The following is a 12,425-nucleotide window of genomic DNA, read 5'->3' on the forward strand; positions in this document are numbered from 1 at the left end:
TAGTGATTTTTAACAGTTTTGTACAAGAGGAAAAATAATTCCTTTTTATGTGTAGCATCTGAAAACGAATCCCAATACTACAAGGCAAATCATAAGAACCTCTTCATCTTTAATGAAATGTGAAAAACCTGTACGGTTTTAATGGGTAATAACGTATCTCTAAGTGAAACTCAAGTTTCCTTCAAATAAAAATACTACTGTATTATGCAAGTAATATTACTACTGTTACTGCTACTTTTATGACCATCTTTTGAATACATAACACTTGTAATTGTTCCAAAATTGACGGACAAAGCCCAGTACACATTTTTAGAAGTTAAATCATCTTGTGATGTAAGATCTCTTGAAACAGTCAGATAAGATCATCATCTATCTTTGCTCACTGTAATACAGTACCCTCCTATCAAATTTTCAACAACTACAAAAACTGAGGCTAAAAACAGTCAACAACTCAATAGCATTTGCGATAGGGGTTTAAAAATTTTCCATATTTGCATATGACAGACATTTATGAGACTTAATCAGAGAAAACAATTTATTTGTTACCTCATTCTGCCATGGTATTGATACAGAACCAGTGTTGAACTTGCTATAAAACGTGTCATCCGAGGCATCTAAATTGACGCCTTTCACGGTTGAGAACTGCTCAATATCCAGGACATCCTTGGCGTATACGGCGTGTGGCTGCAGGACAAACAGCGTTGGGCTGCAGCGTGAGTTAACAGGTAATGACAACTCTGATTTCACAACAATCATTACTAGCAAACTCTTGGAACATAGATGGTTTTATGATGAAAACAGTCACTATTAGTGTAACTCTTCATTTAATTACACTGAAAAAATGGGGCTCAGTCAATATTATCAAACTTTAGATGACACAGAAATGAGAAATACTGTATACTTAAATCTGAAAACTAGTAAAATACTACTTAAAATATGGACCCCATTTGTATGGCCTCTTCCATTACTTTGATGACAGTCATTAAGTTTTCAACAAAATTATGTACCTTATCATGGCTCATAACATAACTTGTAAAGGCGAAAAACTTACTTGTTCATTAATAAACAAAGAAACAAATGTGTCAATACACCGTAAGTCCTATTATTAAATGCACACAACACAACCATGTTAAATATCTATGGTAGAAAAATTTCATTAGTTCATATGATATTACACCATAACATAACTGATCATGACAACAGTATGGAAATATGCAATACACAATGTCATCTGTACGAAAATACACAAAATTATTTTGGTGGTTGCTGACAGTATGGAAGTCAGAGTGCTAACTTTTGGTTTGGAGTATATGTCACCCACATTTAGTTATGAAAGAGTGTAAAGTAGTGAGACCATCTATTCTTCAAGGTACGTGAATTTGCATTAGTACTCATGTACCAGCAACATCAACCAGTTATACTGGTGCCATCTAATAATAAAATATGTAAAAAAGTTATACATGTATAATTTTGTGTGATTTATGTTTAGTCACAGCTCTTATTTACAAGAACTGCTCCAAAAGTGTAAAGAAACCAATACAGATTCCTGCATTTCAAACACTTATCTCCACTCACTTGAACATTATAAATGTTGTTTTGAAATGTTTTCTAAGCACGTATACTTGGTTACCTGTTTCCTTATCAACACATATATTTTAAATCCTGATATTTCTTCCTAATACTCTAACTTTCCTTAAGATTGGTTATGGAGACAAAAGTAATTACCATGGAGGGTTTATTATTTTTAGGAAAAGAACATGGCACCACATCTAGATTTTACAGTGATGCCAGTAATGTCTGGATTCTGCACTGCCTGAGAAATGTTTTGTGTTTAGGATGTCTTGTGAAGAAACAAAATCCAATGAGGACAGGCCCTTGGCCACTTCTCCTGGAGCCTTTTCTGAACCTTGGAAGGAATAGCCAGCTCACCAATTTATGGTTTCAAGTGATTATTGATTACAAAGATACAAGTAAAAGCAGACACAAAACTAACAAGAAACAAACTCATTAGGCAGGAAATTCATAAATACAGATTTACAAGAGTTTACTTAAAAATAGGGCCATTCAGTGGATTACATTTAGAAACAATTAGTTAACAAAGAAAATAATGCAAAGAACAAAAGGTGCCATAGGCATGAAGAAAGAAAAAGAATAGAAAATTTCAAGTGGAATGTGGCAACTACTATATAAAAAGTGAGCTTTTCAAGCAAATTGATGATAGCAGCAGCAGCAGCAGCAGCAGCAGCAATAATAGCAACTGTAACCCAGACAGCTGTCGACAATAAGAAGTGACTTTGCTAATGTAATAATGGAAATAATGCAAGAGAAGCAGATGGGACAGTTGTCAAAACACAATAATCAGCTACATAGATAACAGATCAAGGATCACTTAATGGTAGGATGGATGCATTGGAAAAGGAAAGTGGAAACAGATTTAGTGATCATTTTGAAGGGGTTTAGAGTAGTGAGATGTCACTAAGTGAGTGACTATATATGAGTGAAAAGACTCAGGAGGATAACTTACTTTACAGGCAGTGCAGAATCCAGACATCGCTGGCATCACCGTAAAATCTAGATGTAATGCCAAACACAATAATCAGCTACATAGATAACAGATCAAGGATCACTTAATGGTAGGATGGATGCATTGGAAAAGGGAAGTGGAAACAGATTTAGTGAATTAAGAGCACTTGACGATCATTTTGAAGGGGTTTAGAGTAGTGAGATGTCACTAAGTGAGTGACTATATATGAGTGAAAAGACTCAGGAGGATAACTTACTTTACAGGCAGTGCAGAATCCAGACATCGCTGGCATCACCGTAAAATCTAGATGTAATGCCATGTTCTTTTCCTAAAAATATATAAACCTTCTATGGTCATTACTTTTGTACCCATAACCAATCTTAAGGAAAGTTAGAGTATTAGGAAGAAAGACCAGGATTTAATATATATCTGTCAATGAGGAAACAGGTAACCAAGTGTATTTGCTTGGATAGGATAACTACAAGAAAAAGTTACGTAGATGATAAAAATGCCTAGAAAGGTAAACCAAATGCAGGAAGAACTAGAAACACTCCATTAGAGGCTACTCATAGTAAAGGAGGAATAGGTCCCTTACTGGGCAGTGGCAATATTGCCCAAAAGGCAATTTCAAGGCAACAAACTGTTAAACCTTTTGAACAAAAAATAAAGTTGAGTCTAGATCAATTCAAATTAAAAGGTTTGAATAAAGTATTTCAAGGTAGTGAGCAAGGCAAGGTTCCCCCTACAGGAGAAGTTGAATGTTGAAACTTTAGTTTTTTTTTAAGTCTGAAAAGAATAAAAGGTTGTCCTAGTGAAAAACAGGAACAAATATATGTGGTTGGAAGAACTAATAAATCACCTACAATCCCCTATAAATATAGTAGGAAAGTCCGGGTAGCACATTAGTAATTTAGGACTAAAGGAGACCACTCACCAAATACCAGAAGTGTTGAGTATCGACAGGCATTCGCAAAAGGGAAGGAAAAAATGCTAGCTTTCAGAATTATTTAGTGAGTGGTCTCCTTTACTCCTAAATCATCTACAATGCCATCTTTTTTTTAAATTGGGGGGGGGGGGGGTCTATTTGTCTTTTGTTAGATAGTGGTTCAACATTGGGGGGGGGGGGGGGGGGCAGTGAGTTCAAAGAATTTTAAGAATGAGAACACTTACAAATGGTATTGATTCCAAGATATCATCCACAACCTCATCTCTCTAAAAGAATGATGAGAGAATTGAATCAACTCTTCAGAACTTATGACAGGTACAAATGTACCAATTGGACAGAGTCTGTGCCAGATATTGAGGTTATTTCAAATGAAGTACCACATTCATTCATCAAGTTCTCATCCTTGGAAACAGCAGGTGGAAAATTTGAAAGTGATCCTCCACAAAATGAGTGAGGTGAGGAGCAACTTCCAGAAAATAATGAAGAATCAATTGATTTTGAAATAGCAGTTCAAAAGAAAAAAGTGGCAATTCCGTACAATGCAAGGAAAGAGACTAAGCATTACTAAAAAGTCGTGACATTTTGACCCCTATTGCTATGGCTATAACTACATCTTCATCCTATATTCTACAAACCACCTATAGAGCATCCTCTTGTGATTACTAGAATGCCTCATCCTTAAGTACTATCACAAACAGACCAGGGAAAGAAAAGATTCTTTATAGCATCTAAGTATTTAAAGAAATCTACAGATTAAATGAGATTTTTTGGTAAAGTGATGCTTAAAATATGTGCACTGAATTAATTAATGGGCATTGGGAATAAAAGTTTTAGTATGAAGTGTGCACAGATAAATCTGGAAGAAAATTCATGGGAGCCTGACTAAAAGAAGGATCGATCAATTGGAGACAATCTGAGGCATTATGGCATTGTCAGTTGGTTATGGAGAGAAGTGTAGAGGGGTAAAGATTGTAGATGGAGACCCAGGCTTGACTAGCAGGTTGAAATAACTGTAAGTTGCAGCAGTTATGCAGAGATAAAGAGACTTGGAAAGGACAGATTAGTATGGAGAGTTGGATCAAACAAGTCTTGATCAAAGAAACCACCAACAACAACCACCACCAATGTTTGAGCACCACACTCAAAAATGAATAATACTGAAATAAGCACACCTGTGCTGGGGGGAAAAAACTAAGGAGAATTCTTAGCAAAGTTTGTACCTGGCTCTGACTGAATTACCGCAACAGTTTACTTAGAAAATGCATGCAATTAACTAAGCAATATCTACAGGATCCCTCTACTGTAGAATCCTGGAGAAAATTCTAAGTTTATATCTGCAAGAATCAGTACCTGTTTATGAAAAAAATGACTAATGTGAAATACTGCTCACTTTTCCCACATATTAAATCCTCTAAAGACTATGTGCAAGTGAAAAACTAGACTCTCTTTTTTCTATTTTTAAGACATTTGAGACAGTACGACATCAACTGGTAATGAAGACATTATCATGCATTAACTGGACAGTAAACATTAAACATGAGCGAAAATAACATTGGATGGACACCAAGTGAACCTAACATGACTGCTAATATTCACAGTACATGTAACATGATGTCCAAGACAGGATCATCAGCAGCACTGTCAGATTCTTTGCTAATAAACAATGTTTCTGGAGCAACATTTCTTGCATACTATTTCCATTTGGTGCACTGAATGGCAGCTCTTTGCCTAAAATAAACAACCAACAGTATACAATTACAATATTAGTGGTAACCTTTTGGGATCTGTTACACTGTTTAAATGTTTTGGCTTAATACTACAAAGCAATATGAAATGGGATGAACATAGTAGTAGTAGTAGTAGTAGTAGTAGTACGGTATTACCATTGTACCACAATGCCAAATGATAATCAAGATATAGTCATACATTATGCTAGATGGTAAAGAGAAGTGAAAGAGACAGTAAATGTCCAACAGAAATGAGGTAATACTGGAAAGACTTAGATTAGTTAGGGAAGGTGGGGTTCACAATTTCAGTGTGTTTACAAAGAAGAAACCACATTCAAGAGTACTGATCCAGTGTTTGGCACCACAGTCACATACGCCTGACAGCAGACACTGAATGAACTCAGAGATGCACTACTAATAATGTATGTAAAAGATCAGCACAACTCATATAAAAGTGTAATACATATGCTCATAGAACTTAAATGGGAACTGTCAAAAGAAAGTCAATGTTATACTCGTAAAACTCATTAAACCTATGCAATATGAGCTCCCAATACATTAAAAATCTATTTTCTTATCAACATGTGCTACAATTCAAACAAAACTTAAAAGACACTTCTTAAAAGATATTAATATTATTATATAACTTACATCTGGAACAAATGGAGGCTCATATACTCCTGCTTCAAGTCGCTTCCAATTCAAACACCTGAAGAACTCATGCTGTTTAACTTCCAATGCTCCCATCCTCCCATTGTGACATCCTAAACGTGCTTTTGGTGACTTCTTCAAAAGCTGCATCACAACATACAATGAAGGTAAGTACCATATGTACTCTGTGCATTAAGTTTTGTAACAGACATGTTAGACCCTATTGCAGTAGGTAATACGTATAACAGGGAACACAAGTTCTTTTGTCATGTTACAAAGTAATATTTTCTTACATATGTTACTAACACTGTTGCAGTAATTGCTAATATAGACTGTTAATAAATAGATAAAACCTGGATTGAAGCCCAAACAAGTATAACCATTTATAAGTTACTTTAAAAAACACACAGATTAAAATATAATGAAGAGCCAAAGAAACTGGCACACTTGCCTAATATCGTGTAGGGCTCCCGCGAGAATGCAGAAGTGCCACACAACACGATGTGGCATGGAATTGACTGATATCTGAAGTAGTGCTGGAGGGAATTGACACCATGAATCCTGCAGGGCTGTCCATAAATCTGTACGAGTGTGAGAGTTTGGAGATATCTTCTGAACAGCACATTACACGGCATTCCAGATATGCTCAACAATGTTCATGTCTGGGGAGTTTGGTGGCCAGTGGTAGTGTTTAAACTCAGAAGAGTGTTCCTGGAGCCACTCTGTAGCAATTCTGGACGTGCAGGGTGCAACACTGTCCTGCTGGAAAAGACCAAGTCCTTCGGAATGCACAATGGACATGAATGGACGCAGGTGATCAGACATGATGCTTACATAAGTGTCACATGTCAAAATTGTGTCTAGACGTATCAGAGGTCTGCGCATGACCCACACCATTACAGAGCCTCCACCAATTTGAACAGTCCCCTGCCGATAAGCAGAGTACATGGATTCATGAGGTTGTCTCCATAACAACACACATCCATCCACTTGATACAATTGGAAACAAGGCTCGTCTGGCAGGCAACATGTTTCCAGTCATCATCAGTCCAATGCCGGTGTTGATGGGCCCAGGCGAGATGTAAAGCCTTTTGTCATGTAGTCATCAAGGGTATACAATTGGGCCTATGGCCCCAAAAGCCGATATCGATTATGTTTCATTGAATGGTTCACACGCTGACACTTGCTGATGTCCCAGCACTGAAATCTGCAGCTATTTGCAAAAGGGTTGCACTTCTGTCACAGTGAACGATTCTCTTCAGTCGTCATTGGTCCCGTTCTTGCAGGAGCTTCTTATGGCCACAGTGATGCCAGAGATTTGATGTTTTACTGGATTCCTGATATTCATAGTACACTTGTGAAATAGTCATATGGGAAAATCTCCACTTCATCACTACCTCGGAGACACTGTGTCCCATGGCTCACGCTTCCACTATTGCACCATGTTCAAACTCACTCAAATTTTAACAACTGCATCAGACACTTGTCTTATGTAAGAGTTACCAACTGCAGTGGCATACTCTGTTCACATATCTCTGTATTTGAATATGTTTGCCTATACACATTTCTTTGGCACTTTGGTGTATTGTAATGCTTTCTGTTTTTTGGAAAGAAAGCATCTGTAGGTAAAATGATGATAAACAGCTATTACCTTGAGATACACCATCAATAGTGATGACAAATGTGACAAGTAATAGCAATCTGAAAACATCAACAGCTAAATACATGATCCAGATACTGCCAAGCATAGTGTAGGGACTAGACAGCACTGGGTAGCGTTTTAACTCCACTTGTCATCAATACCTGCACCAATAACCACTTCCTGTACGCAAATGGTCTGCACAGAGCAAGAACTTTACAGTGTGGAGAGAAATCTGACAACTGCCCTCAGAAATCTGTCAGGGTAGTGTAATTGGAGCTAATTACGATAAAAATCTTGTAACATACAAGTCTGCGTATTCTGTTAATGGAACAGAGAGGCTCCTTGTGAGCTGTGTGGTTAGAACCCACTTACACAACTGTTGTCTTTCAAAATACTTGCTAGTAGTAAATTCAAAAAGCACTGTAAGACTAACAACACGAAAACACACATATACATGTGTGTGTGTGTGTGTGTGTGTGTGTGTGTGTGTGTGTGTGTGTGTGTGTGTGTGTGTACACCTGTCCTTTTTTTCCCCCTAAGGGAAGTCTTTCCGCTCCCGGGATTGGAATGACTCCTTACCCTCTCCCTTAAAACCCACATCCTTTCGTCTTTCCCTCTCCTTCCTGAAGAAGCAACCATCGGTTGCGAAAGCTAGTAATTCTGTGTGTGTGTTTGTGTGTTTTGTTCATTGTGCCTGTCTGCCGGCGCTTTCCCGCTTGGTAAGTCTTGGAATCTTTGTTTTTAATATATTTTTCCCATGTGGAAGTTTCTTTCTATTTTATTTACATCATCATTATATATATAATAGAAAGAAACTTCCACATGGGAAAAATATATTAAAAACAAAGATTCCAAGACTTACCAAGCGGGAAAGTGCCGGTAGATAGGTACAATGAATAATACACGCATATCCATCCATACATACACAGACACAAGCAGACATATTTAAAGGCAAAGAGTATGGGCAGGGATGTAGGTCAAGGCGGAAGTGTGGAGGCAAAGATGATGTTGAATGACAGGTGAGGTATAAGTGGCGGCAACTTGAAATTATCTGGATGACAAAATAATCATGAGAAACGGCGAAGTGACGAATATTTCAGGAAGCTCTGCACATGAGTGTGGGACAGCAAACTTCCTACGATGACGAAAAAATCTCATCTATCAAGTAAGTGTGCTGAGCACTCTATGTGTTGCTAAGAACTGGACACATTACACGAGGTCTGTTCAACAAATTCTGGATCACTTATAATTTCACACCAATGGTGTGTTGGAGCAAAACACACTTAGCATCCCTGCACATACCTGAGTTTAATGTGTAACTGCAGCAAGTTTCATTGTTGTAGGTCAATTAGTTGTTGTTCAGTGCTCTATGGAATAGAACATTGTGTCACACAGTTTGCAAATTTCGGATGGCAGAGTTAGAGGAGCTACGCACCTCCATTAAATTTTGTGTGAAAAATCAAGAAAATCTTTACACAGTTTCATCAAATGATGCAGGAAGCCTATGGTGAAGAGTGCTTAAGCCGTACTCAGTGTTACGAATGGTTCACATGGATTACAAATGGCCAGACGGAAGTTAAAGTTGATGCATGTCAGGAGCATCAACAGAACTGTGCATGTCAATCAAAGGCAGGCTGGCTGACAGATTGCAGAAGAGTGTTAACATTTCAGTTGGATCATGTCACAAAATCCTGATACAGCATCTTGGAACGCATTTTGTTGTCACCAAATTCGTCCCACGTGAGCCAAGACCAGAAAGACCTTTGTCTCACAATCTGTGAAGAACTTTTGGATTGCGAAAATGAGAATGTGATATTCCTTAAGAGAATCTTAACTCACGATGAGATGTGGGTCTATGGTTATGATGTTGAGACCAAGATTCAATCCTCACCATGAGTTGAGAAAGGTTCTCCAAGACGAAAAAAAAGCTCGCCAGGTCAGGTCAAAAGTCAAAGTCATGCTTACAGTTTGCTTTGAATCTGAAGGACTAGTTTATTATAAATTCATGCCAAGGGACAAATTGTTAATTGTTGGTATTATTGGGCTGTGTTGTGATTCCTGTGATAAAACGTGAGAAGGAAATTGCCGGAAATGTGGCAAGACAATTAACAGATCTTGCACCACGATAACGCACCTGCGCATTCATCCCTGCTCACGTATGACTATAAAACAAAATTCATGTGCTGCCTCATCTTCCATACTCTCCAAGCCTGACCACTGAGGACTTTTTTTTTTATTTTCAAAGTTGAAAACCCTTTTAAAATAAAAAGATTTGCAACAGCAGACAAGATAAAAGAAAATACGCAGATGGGTTTTCGCAAGATCCAGCAAGATGCATAGCAAGACTGCTTCCGGAAGTGAAAAATGCTGACGGCAGCAGTGTAGCAACTATGGAGGAGAGTATTTCAAAGAAGATCATGCACAATAAGTAAAAGATAAGTGTCGAAAAATTTTGTAGACAAAGTTCTGGTATTTTTTGAACCGACCTTTTGCATGAGCTCAACACTTTTCATCTGCAGTGCCTACGAACAAGTCTAAGCATAACACGTATGGACCAAAAGAAAAATGAGTTGATTGTGCATACTGCACAGCTACCATGTATCACCAAACCATTTCAAGAAATGTCGCCTGCGGTGGCTAGGACACTTACATCGTACGGACTACTCGCATCTTCTCCATTACACACTACTTAGTGAGATAGCACTTGCCGAGTGACCCCATGGAAGATGTGCATTGCACTTTAAGGACTGTGTCAAGTGTGATATGAACACATTTAATGGTGACTGCCAAACTGGGAGGAGCTCGTCAAAGACACCACAGTAGGTGGAGGAAACTTGTCAAAGAAGGCAGCAAGTCCCACAATGGCACCTGGCTCAACAACTTAGCTGTGAAACGAACATGTAGGCAATCACCTCTGACAAATCCCTCTTTTGCAGTGATAAACACTTGCCCCACTTGTGGGAGCCAAATAGGTGCTCTCACTGAATGCCTATGAATAGGTTCATTACATCTAAAATACACTCCAAAACACAGACTTCATCAATCTGGAATAACATCACCACCTGTACAATGTGCAGTGTCTGCTGGTTAGGGTAGACTTAAATTGGGGTAGAATAGCACTCACCTACTGAACAGAGACATCCCTACTTTGCAAATTCTGAAGACCAACAAAAGCTATGAAGCTTAGCATGCCTCCCAGCAAGGCAAAGCTGGAACAGTGAAAGGAGAGAACACCACACTTCTGTATATGGATGGCAGCAGCCGAGAAGCTGCCCCTTGGACACACAGAAAGTTTATCGATAGGGAAGTCAGTAAACAGATTTTGATTCAGACTGGGAAGATCCAAGAACAATAAGAAGAAAGAGGATTTAACTGTTGGTGATACAAACTGTGAATGCAGACAAAAACAGATCACAAGCTTCAGTGGCTTCTGTATCCAACTTTCCATGGTATCATTCATGTCATCCCAAGGGCCATAGAAATTCCAAAGTTCCTGACACATGAGACATGAAGATACAAGTGCATTACATGTGTTGTATTTTCCCTCTTTGTCTTCTGTTTCCTTATTTGTAATCAGTCTGTACATTGGCACATTTCTGACTTGAGAGTAAATAAATGACCTTCAATGGCCTCACCCTCAAGATTTCTCAGGTGTGGGAGCTAGATTAAGTTTTACATTGAATATGAGGCTCAAAAATCACAGTATTGTCAACATTATGGACGAGCCTATAAAGTGCAACTGTATTCAAATTTTATTGACTGCAGCTGCATGTAATAGATTTTGTTTTCAGTATAATACATAAAACAGTACTTAGAATCCACTCCTCCAACCTCTGAGGCATCAATTGACAAAATTATTGTTGCTAGGGGACTTAAAGAGATGGAAATTGTAGTACTTCTTGGACTTCCATTTTTCACTTTGCTTGGAACATTAGTTCTAAGAAAAATAGGCACTATTTCTGATCACTTAATACGGACAGGTCTCTTTCCTGCCTCTCCCGTCACTTGTGAAGCTGACCAAACTTCCAGCTTGGCACTGCCACCCATCATTGGAACTTGAGTGCACACAAATATAGCACAATAAGTGAAACACTAGTTGACGCTCTCAAAGTCGCTTCTGGTTTCAACTGTTATCAGCTGATCATAACAAAGTTGTGATACTTCTTTTAATGTGACACTCTTACTGCTGTCTGGAATATGAATAATTTAAGGAGTGAAGGCAGCAACTCACTGAATAGTGCAGGTGCTGAGTCACTGACAGAAATATAAATTAGTGTGGTACATTTGCTAGCTTTTACATGAATTCTGCTTCAGAGCTATAGAGGGTACATACACCTGTATAGCTATGCTGCACTGACTGATTGCATTGTGCCGGCACTGCAACTCAACTAGCGTGAGAGGTTGTGTCAGTTGGGGTGGGGGGAAGGGGGGGGGGAGAAGGGAGGGTGGGGGGGGGGATGAGGAGGAGGAGGAGGAGGAGGAGGAGGAGGAGGAATTGGTGAAAGGTGGCACACAGTTTGGATGGAAAGACAGTAGATGCACAGGATAGGAACTTAGATGGTGAGCTCGTTGTGGCCATAAACAAGAGCTGCTGTGTGCAGTGCACTATGATGTGGAGGAATGGATTTCAAGGGGGAGATATAAAAGAGGAAGAAGAATATGGAGGAGGAGATGATGTGAAAGTGGAGTTAGTGTGTTCTGTGGCAGTGGTGGAAGGTGGGTGTGAGGCAGGAGCTAGTGGAGACTGACATGAGGATAACAGGATTGAAAGGTGTTGCATGAACAACTCACACAGGTTGTGAGGCAGCCATTGAAATCCAGCAAGTTGTGTTTTGCTGCTGGGTGGCCCACTGTGCTCTAGGCCACAAATGGTGATAGCCATTCATTTCAGATGGTCAGCTAGGCTGTGGTCGCATCAATACAAAATGCTATAAA

At 38.8% G+C, this 12,425-nt stretch overlaps 1 protein-coding gene across 2 annotated transcripts in view; it reads right to left on the reverse strand.

Moving 5' to 3' along the window:
• Nucleotides 1-12,425, reverse strand: part of LOC126356366 (G protein-coupled receptor kinase 2) — a 152,868-nt gene that overhangs the window by 37,767 nt on the left and 102,676 nt on the right. Inside the window, exons 11-12 of one of the 2 annotated variants that reach the window (XM_050007352.1) lie at nt 5,849-5,992; nt 547-684 (exon numbers count right to left, since the gene is read on the reverse strand). In XM_050007352.1, the coding sequence (XP_049863309.1) occupies nt 547-684; nt 5,849-5,992 (282 nt within the window). Of the gene's footprint in view, nt 1-546; nt 707-5,848; nt 5,993-12,425 lie in introns of those variants that run through there. The other variant, XM_050007353.1, reaches the window with a different exon arrangement.

The sequence above is a fragment of the Schistocerca gregaria genome, chromosome 3 (genome assembly GCF_023897955.1).
Source record: "Schistocerca gregaria isolate iqSchGreg1 chromosome 3, iqSchGreg1.2, whole genome shotgun sequence".
NCBI lineage: Eukaryota > Metazoa > Arthropoda > Insecta > Orthoptera > Acrididae > Schistocerca > Schistocerca gregaria.